This window comes from Peromyscus californicus, unplaced genomic scaffold, assembly GCF_007827085.1.
Source record: "Peromyscus californicus insignis strain IS unplaced genomic scaffold, ASM782708v3 Scaffold_4__1_contigs__length_199733344, whole genome shotgun sequence".
NCBI classification, from domain to species: domain Eukaryota; kingdom Metazoa; phylum Chordata; class Mammalia; order Rodentia; family Cricetidae; genus Peromyscus; species Peromyscus californicus.
The window spans coordinates 180,457,822-180,479,633 of record NW_026294562.1 but is presented as its reverse complement, the minus strand read 5'-3'; the positions used below and the strand labels follow the sequence as shown (position 1 = coordinate 180,479,633).

At 37.6% G+C, this 21,812-nt stretch overlaps 1 protein-coding gene and 1 pseudogene across 6 annotated transcripts in view; both read left to right on the top strand.

Annotated features, from left to right (window-relative positions):
• LOC128094787 (zinc finger protein 25-like) overlaps positions 1 to 12,168 on the top strand; it is a 38,512-nt gene extending 26,344 nt beyond the window's left edge. For 2 of the 6 annotated variants that reach the window (XM_052713317.1, XM_052713322.1), the window contains exons 3-5: positions 1,039 to 1,131; positions 6,980 to 7,089; positions 8,086 to 12,168. In XM_052713317.1, coding sequence (XP_052569277.1) covers positions 1,039 to 1,131; positions 6,980 to 7,089; positions 8,086 to 9,756 — 1,874 coding nt within the window. In that variant the 3' untranslated portion in view covers positions 9,757 to 12,168. Of the gene's footprint in view, positions 1 to 1,038; positions 1,132 to 2,313; positions 7,090 to 8,085 lie in introns of those variants that run through there. The other 4 variants (XM_052713318.1, XM_052713319.1, XM_052713320.1 and 1 more) reach the window with 3 other exon arrangements.
• LOC128094789 (60S ribosomal protein L28-like) overlaps positions 8,090 to 21,812 on the top strand; it is a 64,504-nt pseudogene continuing 50,781 nt past the window's right edge.

The window sequence follows — 21,812 nt, the reverse complement described above, 5'->3', positions numbered from 1 at the left end:
CTGTTTGAAACCTGGGGCCTATGCAGGGTCGCTTGGCTCGGCCTGGGAGGAGGGGACTGGACCTGCCTGGACTGAGTCTACCAGGTTGATCTCAGTCCTCAGGGGAGACTTTGCCCTGGAGGAGGTGGGAATGGGGGTTGGGCTGTGAGAAGGTGAGGGGGGCGGGAGGGGGGAGAACAAGGGAATCTGTGGCTGATACGTAGAACTGAATTGTATTGAAAAAAAAAATTCATTTTTATTTATGCCATGTCTATGCAGTGCCTGCAGAGGATAAAGAGTGTTAGATTTGCTGGAACTAGAGTTACAGGTGGTTGTGTGCCACCTGATAAGGGTTCGAAGAACTGAATCTGGGTCTGTATGAGTATCAAGTGTTCTTAACCACTGAGCTATCCCTTCAGTCCTTCGACTGATTATTTTTATGATTATTCTCTCCAGTATAATTTGTTTTAAATGTTATCTTAGGGTTACCATTGCTGTGAAGAGACACCATGACTATAGCACCTCTTACAAGGAAAATATTTAATTGAGGGGACTTGCTTACAGTTTTAGAGGTTCAGTCCATTATCATCATGGCAGGGAGTATGGTGGCATGCAGAAAGGCATAGTGCTGGAGAAGCTGAGAATCCTACATCTTGCAGGTAACAGGAAGTCGACTGACAGTCACATTGAGGGAAGCTTGAGCAAAAGGGACCTCAAAGCCCATCCCTACAGTGAAACATTTCCTCCAACAAGGCCACACCTCCTAATAGTGCCACTCCCTTTGGGAACCATTTTTTTTCAAACTACCATAAATATCTTTTGTTGTTGTTGTTCTAATTTTATTGTGTTTTCTCTTTTATTCACCTCTGTTTTCTTAAAATTTTCTGGAAATGCTGATTGAAAGTAATAATCCAGTCAGTGAAGAATGTTAGTATAAACCCTCTAATGAAAGTTTCTGATTCATTGATCAAAGCTCAGGTCCTTAATTAGATCTCTTGTCTTTCATTAGTGGACGAACCTAACACTTTTGCAAATTTTGTTTATTATTTCTCACTACAGGACACTGCACGACTAAACCTGAGTTGATCTTCAAGTTAGAGCATGGATTTGGGCCATGGAGTTTAGCAGAAGCCTCTATCCAGAGCCTTCCAGGTTGGTAAATGCGTACTGAGCAAGGGAGGTCAGCAAGAGGACAGTTCATCCTGTTGGTCATGTTAAATGCTTTTCACCAACTTACCTACTCCCAACCAGACTTTTGATTTTTGCAATTTCTGGAAACAATTAGCCATATCAACCCATTACCTTGTTTTGGTTGTTTCTGATGTGTGTTTTCCTTACATGCAAACATGTGTGTTTTTAAATGAATACTTCCCTGTTGCTGACATATAATCTTGATGAGGCCAGCAGTTAGCCAACAAACAGGACTATCTGGTAAGATGAGAACAGAGGACTTACTTATATTAGACTTTAGCAACACACCGGTAACTGCCACCCTACATTGCCTCTGAACGGATAGTACTGTCAGAGAACACAGATAAGAAAAATTGTTCTTTTTTTCTCCTCTCTTCTTTAACCTCTTTTCTTCATAGTTAGTGTTTTTACTTTATTTCCTTTTTTATTCAGTTATTTTGTGTTTATATCTTTAGTCTTCCTTGCAGGTTTATTTAACCTGGTATTTTTTTTTTTTATTTTGCAACCAGATTTATTATCTCCTATGGTTTTATGTTCCCCTCTCATGTATTCCTTTCCCTTTTTATTCTTATTTTTTATTTTCCTTTTATTTAACTTGTTGTCTGTGGTGATGTATTGTGTCCCACAAAATATTGTGCAATCTAATAAAGTTTATCTGAGGATCAGAGGAAAAAGCTAGCCACTATAGTAAGCATAGAGGTCAGCAATGGTAGCACATGCTTTTAATCTTATTACTCAGGAGGCAGAGTTATTTCTGGATCTCTGTGAGTTCAAGGCCACACTGGGAACAGAGGCATGTGTGTGGTATATACCCTTAATCCCAGCACTAACCATAAAGGTCAGGAGTTCTGTACAGACAGACAGGAAGTGACAGAGCTAGGCAGGAAGAAGAAGTGATGTAGCTGAACAGAGAAAGGAAATGAGATGGCAGAACAGAAAGGCATATAGGCATGGGTATACAGGAAGTAGGTCTTTTTGGAGACTGAGGAAGGGTAAGGTGAGGTTGGTGTGGCTTTTCCTATGCCTCTGATCTTTCAGTTTTTACACACACACACACACACACACACACACATGCCCCACTGCCAAAAAAAACCAGCTAAACAAAGGAGAGTAAATTCAGGGTTGCTGTTTAAAAAAAAAAAAAAAAAGAGAGAGAGAGAAAAAAAAAAGAGGATACAGGTAAGGGGTAGATTATTGAATCTGCTTTTGAAAAGGAACTATTTGTTTTAAATATTTTACATTGGATTGGATTTTTCTATATTGTATACAAATTTTGTATTGAACTCACTAAAATAGGATAAATAATGAAATTTTTTAGTAGCACACACCCTTAATCCTAGCATTCCAGTGAATTCAAGGCCACAATGGAAATAGCCAGGAATAGTGACACACACCTTTAATCCCAGGACTTGAGATCTCATTTCTTGCTTGGGAAAGACACACGCCTTTAATCCCAGGAAGTGATGGCAGGAAGTAGAAAGGTATGTAAGGCCTGAGGATTAGGAACTAGAACCTTTTAAGGTTTTAGGCTTTTATCAGCAGTTCAATTGAGATCCATTCGGGAAAAACTCAGAAGTTTCAGTCTGAGAATTTGTGGAAACAAGATCAGATGAGGAGTTGTCAAGGTGAGGTTGGCTGTGGCTTGTTCTGCTACTCTGATCTTTCAGAATTCACCCCAATATCTGGCCCTGGTTTTTTATTAGTAAGACCATTTAAGATCTGTGTTACAGTTGTCTTATTTTGGGTTTTATTGCTGTGGAAAGACACCATGACCATTATTATTATGGAGGGAAACATGGTGACATACCGGCAGACATGGTATTGAAGGAGAAGCTGAGAGTTCTACATTTTAATCTGCAGGCAGCAGAAGGAGACTGTGTACCACACTGGGTGTAGTTTGAGCATATGAGACCTCAGAACTCACCTCCACAGTGACACACTTCCTCCAACAAGGCCATACCTTCTAATAATGCAAACCCTTTATGGGCTAAGAATTCAAACACATGAGTATGGGGGCCATACCTATTTAAACCACCACACCTCTTTTCTACTTTCCTTGCTCTGAAATAGGATTAAAAAGGAAACCCTTTTTATTCTCATTTACATCTTATTATTATTACTTGTTTTTTTTTCAGACAGTTTCTCTGTGTAGCCTTGACTGTACTGGAACTCATTATGTAGAGCAGGCTAGCCTTGAACTCACAGCGATATGCCTGCCTTTGTTTCAGTGTGCTGGGATTAAAGGTGTGTGCCACCATACCTAGCATAATATTTATTAATTTTTGCCTGAAATTTGTACTTCATTAATCACATATTCTTCAGTGTATCACTTTTTACTTTTATTTATTAATTCATCTGTTTACATTTATTTATTGTGTGTGTGTGTGTGTGTGTGTGTGTGTGTGTGTGTGTGTGTGTGTGTGCTTGTACACATTATGGCTCACTATTGTGGAGACCAGAGGACAATTTGTGGGAGTTGGCTCTCCTCCTACCATTTGGGTTCTGAGGATAGAATTCATGTCATCATATTTGCAGCAAGTTTCTTTACCCTTGGTTCCATCTTGCAGGCTCTAATTTGTTTTTATATTTATTCTATGTTTATATCTGGTTTATTTTGATAGCAGTGTTGTTATTGCAATTTGCTTTCTCTTCTTTTAGTAGTGATGGAGATTGAGGCTACAAATGAAGGCTGCTGATGGAAAAGACCCTGACATAAAATGAGAAGAGCTAGCCTACACCTGCACCAATGGCACTCTGGAAACTCAGCCATTGTGGCAAAAGAGCAAGCAAAAGTGACAACTGTGCCACAACATGATCACTCTAATAACTTAACTCAGTGACTGAATTGTCATATGTGTCACTGGGGTAGTTAGAGGCCTTAGTGAGGAAGCTACTGCTCATGTTTTCCTAAATGGACCTGATGTGCCTGTCAGATTGCTGGTTAAATATTCATGCATGTATCTATAGATTAATGCCAGTGTCAGCTTCGGTCAGAGAAGCTTACTTTTGCAGTAAGTACTGGTTACAGTAGGATTCATGACTGGTCAAAGTGCTAAAACATGAATGTGTTGGACATGGTAGTGAGTCAGGAAGATCTCTGTGAGTTATTAAGCCAGCCTGGTCTACATAGTGAGTTCTATTACAGCCAGGACTACATAGAGAGATTATGTCTCAAAAAGAAAAGAAAAAAGGGGGGAAGAGGAGAAATAAATGAATGGAGTGATCCATCTAAACTGAGAACATTTCATTTAATGTAAGGGACAATACAAGGTGTTCACTCTTGAATCTTTTTCAAACAGATGTTAATTTTATAATGAGCAGAAAAGCAAGCAAAAGAAACCAAGAAATACAAGTTAAGAAAGAAATAAGTGATAATTCAATTTTCCGGTGACATGCCCTTATATTTCAATGACCATAGGGCTCTTAAACATTGTCTTTAAGTAGCAGGTTACACAATAAACATAGCAAATTGGTTACATCTCCTTACCTCCCTCCTTTTTCTGCTAAGAATAAGATCCAGGGTCTTAACATATATCAAGTGCTGTAATTCATTGATAGGGCTTCAAGCTGTGCAGTAACTTGTTTTGAAACAGCATCTCATGTAGCCTAGGATGACCTTGATTTTAATTTAAGATCACCTTGAATTTCTAAAATGGTGTCACCTTGCCTAGTTTTATGTAGTGCTGGGGATTGAAACCAGGACTTTGCTGGGCATACACTCTACCAGCTGAACTTTATCCTTAGCTTCCAGTATCTTTTCTACATTTGAAAAATGAACATGTTGAGGAGGAAATGAAGAAAACAATGTAATTTAAAATTGCTTTAAAAAAATCTAAGCTGCCTAGGAATACTCTAAATTGTGTGTACTGTTAAAACTTTAACACAGTTTTGAAATTGAGATGTTAGCAACATAGCTCAGTGGATAAAGGGACTTGAGTTTAATCCAAGACTATTATTGTGGAAGGAGAGAACTATTATGTATTTGTCCTCTGACCTCCACACATGTGGTTTGGTTTGTGTGCACTCTCACATATAAACAAATAATTAAACGTGATTTTTTTAAAAGGGAGATTGAAGAAGACACTAGAGTAAAGACCTCACATGTTCCTTTATTAATGCAATTAATATACTCAAAATTAATGCAATTAATATACTCAAAACTTATTTTTTAAGTTTATTATTATTATTCAGTGTTTGGGCATGCTGTGTATGACAGGACATGTGTATTATAGCATGTATGTGTGAGTCAAAGGACAACTATATGGAGTTCTTTCCTTCCACCTTTATGTAAGTTCTAATGATTGAACTCACATTACCAGGCTTGCACAGCAAGCATCTTTTCCAGCTGAGCTATCTAGCCAGCCCCTCAAATATCCTTTTTTTTTTGGGGGGGGGGTGTTTTTTTTTTCGAGACAGGCTTTTTCTGTGTATTTTTGGTGCCTGTCCTGGATCTTGCTCTGTAGACCAGGCTGGCCTCGAACTCACAGAGATCCGCCTGGCTCTGCCTCCCGAGTGCTAGGATTAAAGGCTTGTGCCACCACTGCCCATCAAATATCCTTTTAATGAAAGCTATCTATACATTCAAGGCATTCCCAGGAAATGATAACTTATTCTTTAGAAAACAGGAAAATATAAACATGTAATTGTTTTACAAAAGAAATAAGTCCAGCCAGCCAATGGAATCCTGTAGAAAAGGTGTGATGCTGGACATACCTGCTTCCAAATAATGCTACAAGAGCTATTTTAGCAAAAATAGTAAGCTGTTGGCAGAAACCATTATCACAGACACTGTAATGGACTAACACAATGATGCAAAAGTATATTCACACAACTGTAACCATCTTTTTCTCAAATTACAAAGAATCAATATTTCATCAAAAGGACTTTAAAAGAGAGTTTTATAAAAAGTAGATCTCTGCACATAAAAGACTGAACCTAGACAGGTATTTCTTCCCCTGTACTTATGGAAGAGACCTTAATAGAAGGCCTTTAATCTTGAAACAGCTGGAGAAATTCATGTGAATACAATTGAATAAGCCAAGTATTTTGACTTTTGAATAAAATGTAAACACCTGTAGAATGTGAACGTATAGCAGGGCATGGTGATTCATGCGTAAAACCCCCAAAGTCAGAGGACTTCAAGGTCATCTTCCACATACTAAGTTCAAGACCAGAAAATGACAGATGAGACTAGATTTCGAACAAAAACAGCTACAATAACATAAAATGAATACATTTCCTAAATTTAAAATTTCTACCCAGCAATAACCAGAGTGGAGAAGTCCTATGGAGAAGTATCCATAGAAAAGAAATACCTTTGCTAGGTAATCATTCAATATGGGATTAATACTGAGAATATGTGAAGAAAGAACACATACACACAGTTGGTGATAATATAGAATTATTCAGCTGTGATGCAGGTCTCCTGTGTCTGGCTATATGTGTGATGGGATTAAGGATACAGTGGCTGCCCATCAAGTCCCATGCTCACAGTAACCAAGATATGATATCATCCTTTGTGTTCATCATTAGATTCGTCATAAAAGATGAGGCACATTTCTGGTGTATTAGTCAACTGTGAGAAGAATCAGATTGGTTTAGGCATGGTGGCACACACCTTTAATCCCATGGAGTATTCAGTGTTTATTTGTAAGATGAAGTAAATAATTTTTATATTCTTCATGAAGAAATAAAATGTGTACCATTATCAAAAGTCAATATTATTTTATAGTTTCTATGAGAATGAGAAGACACATGAAAAAGATTTTAGAGTTATTCATGGACGGGGATATTTTCAATGTCATTTTAGGTGTTCATAAAATGACTGTCCCAATTGAGAATGACCAGGAATATCACAAGGGACTTTTGTGGCAAGTTGAAATCACCAACAGCCAGACATCAAGTGAAGAAACTGTTGAAGTAAGTAAAATATTTAACATGAGTTCTTAACATATTTCAGATGTAAATGTAAACAAAGATTGGAAATTAGGAATCTTTCTTCAGGAACTTATCTCAGGTCAACAAGATGGCTCAGTTTATAAAGGGACTTGTCACCAAGCCTGACCATCTAAGTTTGATCCCCGTGTCCCATGTGGTGGATGCTGAAGAAAAACCCTGAAATTTGTTCTCTTTCCTGCATATGTGTGTCATGGCATACATATATACACAAACACCAATATAATTTGAAAAATGAAGGAAATTAACTCAGGCCTGGGAAGATTGTTTAGTCAGTAAAATGCTAGACATAGCATGAGAACATGAGTTTGTATACTCAGCACCCATATATAAAGACAGCTGTGGCAATATGTATCTCTGACCAGTGCTGTGAAAACAGAGAGATTAGGGTTACTGGGGTTTGCTGGCCTGTGATTCCATCCAAACTAGGCAGGTTCAGGTCCAGTGAGAGACCTTTTCAAAAAATAAAAATAAATATAGAGTGAATAGTTATTTATGAAAACACTGAACAGCAATCTTTAGTAACCTCACATATTCATACACAGACACACATAAACGTGTATACACATTTGTTCCCTCCTATATACTTACAAAGGAACTTATAGCTGAGTGTCTTTCTCTATTGTGTGGTTGTTAAGATTACAGCTGGAGAAGAACATGATAACTTTAATGATAATGGAAAAATTATTCTGACATCCTGATCGTTAATTTGCCATAATCTCAGTCAAAGTTGAAAGTGATGTTGTCAATATATTTGACCAGTGATTGTTAAAGACAATATTATTTACACATAAATTTTCATATTAAATAGATCTCTGGTAAACTCAATAAATACTAGATATCTTTATATATGACATTTATCTATATAGCACAAGATAGATTCTAAACCAAAATTAGAAAGCATGTTCTAGGAAAAAGCCCTGTGGCTGTATGAAATATAACTAATTCCTCTGTATCAAGGCAGAACTGAAGGTGGCACAGAAAATCTGCCAGGGGACATCTTATGAAGGGAAAGGATGTGTGAAGATGTTTTGCCAACAGTCACAGCGCAGAAGGGATCAGAGCACACTCTCATGTAAGAAAACTTTCAGTTATAAATCACTTCTCAATAACGGTCAGAGCCCTTTAGAGGAGACACCCTATACACATAGACAGTGCAGGAATACATTCTCTTGGAAGTCACACCTCACTGAACATCAAAGAAGTTGTATAGATGAGAAGCCATATGAAAGTTCAGGATATGGGAAAGCTTCCCACACCAAGTCTCAGCATCAAATTACTCATACAGATGAGAAGCCCTACAAATGTCTGGAATGTGGGAAATACTTCTACTACAAGTCACAAATCACTGAACATCAGAGAAGTCATACAGGTGAGAAGCCTTATGAGTGTACAGAATGTGGAAAATCTTTCAGCTATAAGTCACATCTCACTGTCCACCAGAGAAGTCATACAGGTGAAAAGCCACATGAATGTACAGAATGTAGGAAAGTTTTTTACTATAAGTCACAACTCACTCGACACCAAAGAAGTCATACAGGAGAGAAACCCTATGAATGTGTGAAATGTGGAAAATCTTTCTACTGTAACACGCATCTTTCTCTACATCAGAGAATTCATGTAAGTGAGAAACCTTTTGAGTGTACAGAATGTGGGAAAACTTTCTCTTTCAGTGCGTGCCTCACTCGACATCAAAGGACTCATACAGATGAGAAGCCATATGAATGTACACAGTGCCCCAAAGTTTTCCACTTTAAGAAACAACTTACTCATCATCTGAAAACTCATACTGCTGAGAAGCGCTTTGAATGTAAACAATGTGGGAAAGCATTTTACTGGAGGTCTAACCTTAGTGTGCATCAGAAAACTCATAGTGGTGAGAAGCCTTTTGAATGTAAACAATGTGGAAAAGCATTTTACTGTAAGTCCCACCTCACTGTACATCAGAGAACTCATATAAGTGAAAAGCTCTATCAATGTACAGAATGTAGGAAAGCATTCTATTCTCAGACACAGCTTACTGTACATCAGAAAACTCACACTGATGAGAAGCCATATGAATGTAAGCAATGTGGGAAAACATTCTACAGCAAGTCTGGGCTTACTGCACATCAGAAAACTCACACAGGTGAGAAGCCGTATGAATGTAAACAATGTGGAAAAGCATTCTATAATAAGTACTTGCTCATTGAGCATCATCGAGTTCACACAGGTGAGAAGCCCTATCAATGTACAGAATGCAAGAAAGCATTCTACTGCAAGAAATATCTTTCTCTACATCAGAAAACTCATGCAAGTGAGAAATCATTTCATTGTGCAGAATGTGGAAAAGCCTTTTCCTGGATGTCACACCTCACTCAACATCAGAGAATTCATACAGGTGTGAAGCCCTATGCATGTGAACAATGTAGGAAAGCTTACTACTTCAAGAAACAGCTCACTCGACATCAAAGAACTCATACACATGAGAAGTCATTAGATGTAAATAATACAGGAGAACAATTCAAAGCAAATGCAACTTCTCTGTGTATGAAAGAATTCATACAAAGGAGAAACTCTGTAAGTGTACCAAATGCAGAAATTTTTCTTTCTCATGTCACACCTTACTCAAAGTCAGATGAGAAAGCCTAAGGACGTAAAGAATCAATGAAATTTTACTAAAGTGTATAATCAGAAAGTTTGCAGGTGAAAATCTGATTAATTTTAAAAGTATGGTAAACTTCTAGAGTAAATCAGCTGTTATTCTATCAATGAACACATAACCACAGTGAGACATATCTCTGTAAAATTGAAGGCATGGTACCACAGTGCTCTGTAAGAGAAGCCATATGTGTGAATGTCTCCTATGAAGTTAAAAAATGTAGAAAAGCTGTGTCATTCTTCAATTGACTTGAATATACTGTAAGTAACACCGAATGTTAAGAACAGAGGAAAGTTTTCTAATATTAAGCCCCTTGAATTCACACATGGAAACTTATGCAGGTGTGGGGCCCAATGAAATTAATGAAAATGGACATGTTTTGATTTGTTTTGTTTTTTTCGAGACAGGGTTTCTCTGTGTAGTTTCAAACTCACGGAGATCCTCCTGGCTCTGCCTCCTGAGTGTTGGGATTAAAGTTGTGCACCACCACCACCACCCAGTCTGACATGTTTTAAAATAGAAATCAGGCTTCTACATTAGAAACTTCATATATGATATGCCAGGTACAGCAAAAATTGTAGTGATGTATATTACCACATGCTTTCAATTCTAGATCCTCATCCTGCAGTTTTATTGAGACTCTGTGGCTGAAGACTAGCCTTAGCAGCAGATGATCTTATTCCATATGATTAAAAGCAGTAAAGCCTACTTGAAGTGTCCCATGTCAGGTAAAGACATTGCAACCCATATATTTAAAACCCTAAGAATATAAAGAGTGCCAAAAATTTTAAATTGAACTTGAAAGTGATCTGGCATCAGAAACCCAATAGAGGTGATTAACCAGAGGAGTCCAATTTGAAAACACTTCAGTAGTTGAACTGAGTTTATTACAGATTTGCCAATAAATTATAGATGTAACGATTCTAGAAAAGGCATTCAGCCATGCTCCCACAGTACCAGCCATCAGATAACTTATGCAAGTGAGAGCGTATTTGAAGTTTAGAAGTATACTTGGCTTAAATGTGACTCAGTGGCAGTAGGCTTATGAGTCTTGTATTTACACAGGAGTTTTCATGTGTCATCTTGGTTTAGAATATTTACATTCATGGGGCATTTGTATATCAGGTAAAATTGTCTATAAGTTTTAATGTCCCATTTTTATGAACATTTTTAATGTGTCACATTTTTATAATTGTTTAGTTTTGAGACAAAATCTTGATGTCTAGCTTGAGTGTCCTCTGATTTCTACATGTGCATAGTTAGGTACCTCCCCCCACACACACACACATACAGAACATATACACACAGTAGAAAAATATCAATTTTTTTATGCATTAGGAAATTGTATAACAAAACATCAGGATAGGTAATTTTCATGTTACTCTTCAAATGGAATTTTGCTTAAATGTGCTATTAAAAGTTAAAATGTTTAACTATAATCCAATAAAGAAACATAATAACGGACCTTGCCAATATCCATTAGGCAACTTTTTTTACTTTGGGGGTCTTTTTTTCCTTATTGTAATGCTTTGGATCAAAACCACAGACTTGGGCATTCTAGACAAGTGGTCTATCCTGAGATATAGGTCCCTAGGCAATGTTTTGATGAATTTGTGGTCATTGGAACTTTGTAGTTCAGTCTAATCTATTAAAGCCCATACATACATAAATATCTGTGCTTTGTGGATAGTGGACTTTATTTCCTTGAGTGGCTTCAGCATGACCATATAGAATATGTGAAGTTTGTTTAAAAATATAGGAACTGAAGGTCAGAGTGTACCTTAATAATAGGGCATATGCTTCTGCATGTATACTTTATAACTGTAATCCCAGCACACACAAAGGATATAGACATTTAAAGATAGGAAGCATAATACAAAGAAAGGGTATTAGATTCAAAGTCATGTCTTTGTGACCTTGACCAACAATGCTGCACATTCTAAACTTTAAGATACTTCCCCAAATAGTGCCCCCAATTTGAATATCAAACACTCAGAACATAGACATCAGACAGAGATTCCATGTAGCTGCACAGAATGTAGTGACTATGTCCCCAAATTGTTGTTTCCCACTATTTTACAGAAGCTTAGGAGATTATTTATGAAGCAAATACAACTAAAACCAATCAACTCAAAGATAAACAAAATATATAAAGCATTTAGGAATGAATAACACATTTTAATCAGATTAAAATATGCACAGTAGTTAACATCATAAAAGTGAGAGGCACAACATCAATGAAATAACATTTAAGTAAAGAGGGGAAAATAAAAATCAGATACAGAGTTTTATGTTTTGCAGAGTCTTTAAAGAGCTAACTAGAGGACACAGTCAATTCAAGTTATACATAATTTCATAAAAAATAAAATTAAAATAAATGCTGATGAGAATCTTGAATTACATATGTTTATTGTGTATGTATATGTCCATATTCCATAGTGTGTGTGTGTGTGTGTGTGTGTGTGTGTGTGTGTGTGTGTGTGTGTGTGTATAGGTTTGAAGGCAACTTCCTTTGAACCTCTAAATATAACATTAGGAATAAGCATTTTTGCAGATGTAATTAAGCTAGAGACCAGGATATGAATGATGTCATCTGGATTCTCCAGGAAAAAAAACTAAATAAAATCATACTGTCCTCACTAGGAGACACAGCAGAAACGGTATGAAGAATGTCTGTGTCCTTAACTACTCTCTTGGCCAAGGCAGTAGGTTCACAAGTTTAGAACCAGTCTGGGCTACAGAGTGAGTACAGGTCCACATGAATGTATATCAATGCTATTTCATAAGAAAAAGTACAAAAATGGGCTGAGAAGTTGATAAAAATAGAACACTATAATCAAGCAATTAGGAGGTGGAAACAATAAGATTTAAGCTTCTAAGCTATATCTCCATTTGTATTAAGGCTATCAGCCACTTGGAATAGTCCATTCTCATGGGCAACCGTAGGACATAGAAGGCATAGTACATAGGACAACAAAGAATATGTCTCCTTTTTTAAAACACCCTCAAATGCCACACAGCAGAGGCTTGTCCTATCGGTATACCTGACAAAACTCTTAAGTAAAAATTTAATTTCTTCAAGCTGAAGACTTGCTTATGTTGGACCTATCTTTGAAGGGTTTGTACCTCCTAAAAAAAAACCTATCAAAATCATCTTGCACAGACCAGAGAGATGGCTCAGCTGTTAAGAGCACTGGCTGCTCTTCTAGAGGACCTGGGTTCAGTTCCCAGCACCCACATGGCAGCTCACAACTGTCTCTAAGTCCAATTCCAGTGAATCTGATACCCTCACACAGAAATGCTTGAAAGCAAAACACCAATGCACATAAAAAGAAATCATTTTTTAAAATTGTCTCCCTCTCTAGTAAATACCAGGGTTTTAAAAATAGAGTTCAAGACGTTCCACCTATTTGGAAAAATGAAACAGCTTTTGGACACCCAATCTAACTTCAATCTTTCCCTTGATTGTTGTTTTGATTTCCTGCTATTTTCTTTTGTGCCCAAACATGCTTCAGTGAGCCTCTTAGAGAGCTCTGCTTTCTCTAACAAGACCCAAGAATGAATTCTTCCTTTCTTGGTTCTGTAATACCTTTTTATGTTCCTTTTTGCTATCCTCTTGATGTCCTATATAATATATCCTATTGTAGGAATTCACATAGACAACTCTTTTCCAGAAGACCTAAGACTATTCTTGGACTAGGGTTCACATTTACTGAGTTAATTACCCATTCCATAGCTACAGTCAGTGAAAACAATGTAGGTGCTAGGAATTGAACCTAGGTCCTTTGAAAGAGCACCCAGTATTCTTTAACTGCTGAGATAACTCTTCAGCCCATTAACCATGTATTTTTTTTTCACTTGTATATTGCCACATGTCTTAGTTACTTTTCTGTTGTGGTGATTAAAGATCATGACGAAGCAACTTGTAAATGAAAATGTTTGATTTGTGTTTGACAGTTGAGTCTGCGACTATTATGGTGGAAGCATGACAACAGGCAGGTAGGCATGGTGTTGGAGTAGTTGATAACTTATGTCTTTACACAAAAGTTCATTGCAGTGAAACAGAGGATGTGGGTATAACATGGGGATGTGAAACAAAGCCCACACCAGTGACATCTCCCACAAGTCCAAATCTCCTAATCCTTCCCAAATAATTCCACCAACTGGGGACCAAGTATTCCAATATATGAGCCTACAGGGGTCATTCTTGTTTAAATAACCATACCACATGTCTTTTCTAAGGAGCCTTCCTCCTGTGAAACAGTGTCTTTTCTTGTCTACTGACTATTTAGATTATCATTTGTACAGCCTTGTACGAACAAATGAAGAAATACTCCAAAGAAGCATCCTCAAGGGCTTTGCATTTCTATCCAAAGCTTATTAATGATTCACTAGGCACCATAGGACAGTAGAAGAAACTGCCAGAAGTATAAAACATGGGCCCAGGCCACCCCTGAGATCTCAGCTCTGCAGAAGCAGATAGTCCATGAGTTTGGCATTAGCCTAAGAAACAGAAGACCCTATTTTAAAAAGCAAAATGGGGAAAGGCAATCTCATTTCTAGTTGGAAAAGTGCATTGTGTTTTGCATTTGTCCGTGTCACTGCATAATTTGCAGATTTAAAAGTTAAAAAATATAAGACTTTAGAAGCTACAGGCAGGTGATTTAAGGACTTACTAGGCAAGATTTTTTTTAATTTTTAAAAATCATGTGTGCAGGTGTTTTGCCTGTATGTATGCCTGGGGGCCACCTGTAGGCCTGGTCCCCAGGGAGGCCATGTTTAAGTTTGGTCCTGGAGTTACAGGTGGCTGTGAGCTACCATGTGGATGCTGGGAATTGCACCTGTATCCTTTGGAAGAGCAGCCAGTGCTCTTAACCACTGAGCCTCTCTCCAGCCCAGGTCTCACTATATAGACCAGGCTGACTTCAAACCTACCAGATCATCCTACTTCTGCTGCTTGAGTGCTGGGGCTAGAGGAATGTACCACCATAGCCAGCAGGAATTCTTTTTAACAGAAGAAAAACTAAGCAATAAGGTAACTAGCAACTTCAAATATTAAAATTAAAGGAGTTAGCACCCTTCCCCAAAATCCACCCTAGAAGACAACACAGATTTGCAATACATGCCATATGAAGAGATTTGTGTGCAGAGTAAAACTGAACCACATACATGCATTATGTTTAGAAAATAACTAATGTATGTGCAATGCACATGCACACACACATACAAATTTAAAAGATGAAAGACCATACATGACATTGATCCCATCTCTATGACAAGGAACAAGCCAGTCAAAACATCAAATAAATGGGTTCTCAAATTAACTACATGATCAAAAATTAGTTTCCTGGTGATCAGAGAAAACCAGATAACTTCTGAATGAATCCATTCATACACATAATGATGTATGCCTTAAGGTAATGGTAGATTAGAGTAAGTAACTGAACATAGTTGACTATGTTAATGTCAATCAATGCAGCCTGAGCTTAGTAGCATAACCCTGTAACCCTTACATTGTACCTCATAAACACCTATAATGTGACAAATCAGCTGGCCGTAGCTCTTTGATTTTTACCTGGGTATAAATCACAGATAAAGAGCAGTAACCCTACAAGACTTCCGCTACCCCTGCCTGCTGCAACATCAACTGCTGTCAAGAGATGCAAAACCTGTTACAAAACCAGCACTATAAAAATAGTTTAGGACACAAGCTTTTACTCCTGAAGATGAAAGCAAATTTGCATTATAGTGAGATAGATTTGCTTGTTTATGTTTACCTAAAGTTAAGTGATGGTTGAATATTTGATACTGCAGGACATAGAACATCTGCAGTATTTTTCAGAGTTGATATTTTGATTTTAAATTCATCAGTATTGAGAAAAGTTTCACATAAATATGTAGTTTTTTTAAAAAGCTACAGAAGTATATTTAGGGGCATTTCAGAAATTATTGGAAACTCTGCCATTATTCCAAGACAAAGTTCATTTAATAATTCCTTTATATTATCATTAACCCAGTGAACAGTTGTCTCTATCATCCATCCATCCATCTATCCTTCTATTTATCTATCTATGTATGTATATATGTATCTATCTATCTACCTATCTTGAATCAGAGTATCACTGTGTAGCCCTGGAGCTCACTATGTAGACCAGCTGGCCTCAAACTAATAGAGAGCTGCCTGCCTCTGCCTCCTGTGTGCTGGGACTAAGGGCATAGGCTATGAGGTCTAGCTTTGTTTTGTTTTTTGAAAAATGGTCTCACTAAAGCTCAGACTTACTTAGCCCAAGCCTCTCTCAAATTCATAAAAATCCTCCTGCCTCAGTTTCTTGGTACTGAAATGGCAGATATGAAACCACGAGCCCAGCTGAAAGAGATTTTTTTCCTAAGATTTATTTTATTTTTTATTTTTAATCTCTCTCTCTCTCTCTCTCTCTCTCTCTCTCTCTCTCTCTCTCTCTCTCGTGTGTGTGTGTGTGTGTGTGTGTGTGTGTGTGTGTGTGTGTGTGTGTGTATGTTTGACACATAACTTGCCTTTGGAGACCAGAGGATTTAGATGTCCCTTGAGCTGGAGGTACAGATGATTGTGAGCTGACATAGGTACTAGCAATTAGACTCTGGTCTTCTTTAATAGCAGCACATGCTCTTAACCACTAGGCCATCCCTCTAGCCCCCCAAAGAGAATTTTAAGAAATTATTTATTGATTTTATATGTTAGACTGTTTTCCCTGCATGTATGTTTGTATGCCACATGTGTGCCTGTTGCTTGCAGAGGTTGGAAGAAGGCATCAAATCTGGAAATGTAGTTACAGATGGTTGTGAGCTGCCATATGGGTTCTGAGAACCAAGCCCCAAGTCCCTTACAAGAGTAAGTGTTGTTAGACATTGAGTAGTCTTCTACCACTTTTTTATTCACATTACCAATTCAGACTACACTACTAAATTAGACTACTCAAAAGAAGCCTTTTATTAGACCTAATGTTGCAACACTAAGTAATACAGCAGAGGTTGTTGTCCCAGCCTATTCACCAAGTGAGTTAACTGGGTGGCTTATTTAAGAAGAGTAGCAATGTTTGCAACAATTATAGCAACCTCTTATGAATTTGAAATTTGTTATTCCATTAATCATTGTTTTTTTAGTAGAACCAGTCACAAAAGTCCCCCTGATAGTTCGCCAGAAATGGTCCTCTCTGATCCAGGTAGGAATGGTTACAAGATTACCTAGACTCTAGATTCTAGAATTTATTGAGCTTCCTGATAGCAAAAACAAAACAAAACAAAAAAAACAACGAACAAACAAAGATGATTGGAGATGTCATTCAGGTTATAGAGTGCATGATCAGACTGGACATGATCCTAGCATGAAATAAATTAGTTGTGGTGGTGCCTACCTATAATTCTACCAATTATGACATAGAGGTAGTAGGATCAGACATCCAAGGAAATTATCTCATAGGTTTCTTGAGGTATCCATGAAGTGTTTATAACCACTAGTTTGGTAAAAGATGGTATAGTCTGAAGTTTGATAGTCCTCTGCCCAAGGAGTCTAGGGCAACAAGGGAGAATCTAACAGCTGCCTGTGTGGGGTTCATATTGCCCCAGTATCTCTGCTTATTTATAAGCAGTTAGCATCAGTATGAGTGTTCAGAGTTAAATTTTCAAAGAACTTCTGACTAACAACAGGTGACCTTAATGGTGCTTTAACAATGCTTGACATAAGCCCTTTGTTAGTGAAGACTCAGATAGATTCCTTTCATCTATCTGAGTTACTCTGTCAATAACGTTTTTAAGCTAAAATGAAACAAAGCAACAACAAAAACCTTACACTAATGCTCACTCTAATATTTAGTAATGTAGAGACAGGAGGATCATGAGTTCTACTAGATCATGGACTTGTAGATTTAAGACCAGCTCTACAAGCTAGAGAAATGAAGCTATGTTTCCCCAGCTGCTCTTGCCCTTATCCTACAGATGTAGAAAGAATGTGTAAACAAATGTACTTCCTTATCTCTGCTGCTTTGATGGCCACCCAAGCTGTCTTTGGGGTATAATCAGGTTCAAAGGTTTTCTCTCTTGTATACTCTCAGGCTGATATGAGTGTGCCCCCTCAACATTCATGGAAAACACCCATACACATAAAATAAAGTAGTAACTCTCAGAAAAAGAAAAAGAAACCACATCATCCAATCAACCAACTAACCAAACAAAAAGATCTAGGTATGGCTTTCAACTGTAATCTTAGCACTTAGGTTGAGGATGAAGACTGTCATGAATTTGAGGCCATCCTGGGCAATACAGCCAGTTCCTAACTGGGTTACATAGTGAGTTCTATGTCAGCTATTGGAGCTATATTGCAAAATCTTGCTTCAAAAAAGAAGCAGAGAGAGGGAGGGAAAAATCAAAATTATAGTTAGAGACATGAAGTACCTATTTCACCAATATGTAGATCAATAGCAGTATAAAAAAAGCATCATTGAACTGATTAAATCTAATCTTGTATTTCCATTAACAATAGTAAAGTACACAATCTTCCCAAGATCACATGAAGTTTTCACCCATAAAACTACTTTTTGAATCAAAACTATACAACAATAGTACACATATAAAAGTGTTCCCTACGAGCATACTGAATTGGGGCTGGAAAGATGGGTCAGTGACTAAGAGCACTGGCTGTTCTTCTAGAGGACCCATGTTCAATTTCCAGCACCAACATGGCAACTCACAAATGTCTGCACCACCAGCTCCAGGGGATTTGACACCCTCTGACATGAAGGTAAAGCACCAATGCATATAAAGTAAAAATAATTTTTTTAAAAAGAGCATACTGAATTAAAATAGCAATAAAATACAGAAATGGTAGATACAGAAAAGCTATTACAGGTTTGGGGCAAAGGAAGTTGAAACACACTGTCCTTCAGAGGAGAGCTTATTGTGAGCATTATGGCATCTTACTACTGGCAGCACAATGGGGTCCTGAAGGGGAAAAAAGACTTCAGTTCTAAAGAGCAAAGAGTGTTTCTGACTTACAGGTATTTAAAAAGAATGGGTAAATTCCATATTATGTGATCTATGTGCCACTAGTTAAGGAGGATAAGGGCCAATTTTTAATTCAAAACTGTCTTAGGTCTAGGCATCAGTGGGAATTGGGCTTGCCTGTAGCTGCAAGGTGGAAGGACAGAACTCAACTTTTTCTGAGAGCTACAAGGTCACAGCAGATGTTGCCAGCTCTCTGTCTGAGGAAGGAGAGACTACAATGAAGGGTGGCCTGTTTTAGGGGAAAGAAAGCTGCAGCAAGGGAACCTGTCATCTACCAAGAAATGACCAGCTAGTGTCTTCAGTGACAGGGTCCTGATGACGAGGTTCAAGGGGATGAGAAAGATACAGAGATAGAAGTTAAAGAAGATAAATTTGGGCTTGGGAGGTCTTGTACAAGCTATATATTTTGTCAAGCAAAGCTATTAAGAAGTACAGCATCTTATATACTACTTCCAGAGGTGAAATGGGACAGAGTCAGCAGAATCTATCATACAATGGAGCAAAGTTAACAGGAGGCTAATCAAGCAATGTTGCACAAAAAGAACACAGGGTAATTCAAGAACATTAGACTGAGCATAAAGTGGCTTGGGCCTGATAACTCTAGCCTCTTCATGAGAAAAAGCCAAATTCCCAGACACTGAAACCTTAACTTTTTGATTCCCAAGCATCAGCCATAGACTGGTCTTTCCAAGTCCACTTCTGAGCAAGGACACAGAACTAGAATCCTTTTTTTCCTTTCACCAGCATCTCTGAGAATGCCTTGGATCAATCTGTCTCTCAACAAAGAAATACTTGAACTACTTTGAAATAATTGGAGATTAAATCTCAAAGTTTAAGAATGCATGAGTCAAAAAGTGATCCTAAGAGAAATCAAAATGTTTTTTTAATTAAATCCAAATCTTATGAAAATTCATGGCAAACAGCATAAATGCTCCTAGGTAAATTAAACTACAAAAGCATACACTGAAAATGTAGAGAGAAAAAAAAAATCCATCATTTAACCTTCTACATTACGAACTAGAGAAAGAACCTAAATCAAGCACAGGAAAGTAACAATACCAAGTCTTGTTTTTGTTTTCATTCTTGCTTTTCAACTGGGGTCTCTCAATGTAGCCCTTGCTGTTGTAAAATTTCCTATGTAAACCAGGGTGATGCTGAACTCAGAGATCCACCTGCCTCTCTACCTTGTGAGTGCTGGGATTAAAGATGCATGTTAACATCCCTGATTTAGCATTTACCACCAAGCCTTCTGTTGGCTTGCATCTGCCAAAAGAAGGTAGGCACTATAATTTTTATTCTCCTTGCCCTGTGACATCTCTCTGCTTTCATGTCCTTTACTCATCATTCTTTCCTAAGCCCCAGCAAATACTAAAAAGTGAAAATTTTTGAAAAATATTTTCTAAGGCATGATGATATATCATGTTCTAAAGTATAGAAGTATAAAATGCTAACTTAAGTTATTCAATATCCAGATTTCTTAGAAAACTTTCAAAATTAGGAACATATATTCCAATTTTTTGGGAGACTTTGTTACTTAGGTGTATGAGTATATTGCCTGCATGCATGTCTGTGTACATTGTATTGCCCTCAGAGGCCAGACGAGGACATCAGATCCCCTGGTACTAGAAGTATAAATGGTTGTGAGCTGCCATGTGGGTGCTTGGAATAGGACCCAGGTCCTCTGGAAGAGTACACATCCATCTTCATACTCTAGGATTTTTTTTTTTTTTTTTTTTTTGGCAAACACATTTATAGCACTGCTGTGGAACTCATAGGAAAAGAGAATCCACATCATTTCTATATAAAATTTCTACATGAAAATTACATACTTCATTTCATTTTACACATTTATTTATTTGTAAGCAAAGTCTCTATATATCCTTGGCTCGTAAAATTGCTCCTGTCTCCTGAGTGCTGCGGTCATGTGCCACCATTCCCTTTTGTGGAATATTAGTTTAAGATGTGTTGCATTCATTTATGTTGTGGAATATTTGTTTAATGATGAAAAGATATGTTGCATTCTTTTATGTTTTATATGTTACTTCATCTGCCTAAAACACCTGATTTGTCTAATAAAGAGCTAAGCAGCAAATAGCTATGTAGCAAAAAGGATAGATGGGGCTAGTGGATAGAGAGAATAAATAGAAGGAGAAATCTAGGGAAGGAATGAGGAGGAAGAAAAGGAGAAGGTGAGGAGGACACCAGGGACCAGCCACACTGCCAGCCACATAGCCATCCACAGACTAAGAAGGAAAGAATGATATACAGAATAAAGAAAAGTAAAAAGCCCAAAGACAAACATAGTTAAAGAAAAACAGGATAATTTATGTTAGAAAACCTGGCTAGAAACAAGCTAAGCAAAGGCCAGGAATTCATAAGTAAGAACAATATCCTTGTATTTATTTGGAATGTGAGTAGCAGGCCCTCAAAGAGTTAAAAAAAAAAAACACTACATTTCCCAGACCTCTGTTTTATCTATTCTTTTTATTTTGTTGAACACATTAATTCTTCAGGTGGAAGAACCTCTATGTATTCTTTAAGAATAAAGACTACCATTCCAGTGGTATGATGGTTCAGCCCTGTAATCGACTAGGCTCACTGAAGCAGGAGGATTGTTGAATTATGGGTCAATTCAGCATCAGGGATGGACTAGGAGCTAGACAGATCCTAAGATACAATCAAAACAATGGGTCATGGAGATTTAATGAAGATGGCATTCTTACAGTTTTTTCCTCACCCTCCTGACCCAAGACAAAGGCCTGGAATGTTATCAGCTTCCTCTTTTTTTTCTAAGTTGACCCACCCAAAATTAGAGAAGGGGACCTTCTCTATATCACCAGAAACAAACCTGAAGCTGTGGGCCTATCAGCTTGCATTTGTTTAAGTTAACCAATCTGGAATTAGGGGAAGGGAAATGATGAGGGATAGTCACCAGAGAAGACTGCTTAGACATTGGTTTAAGCCAATAGAAAGTTTATTATCCAGCTAGCAACTACACTGGGTGTTTGGC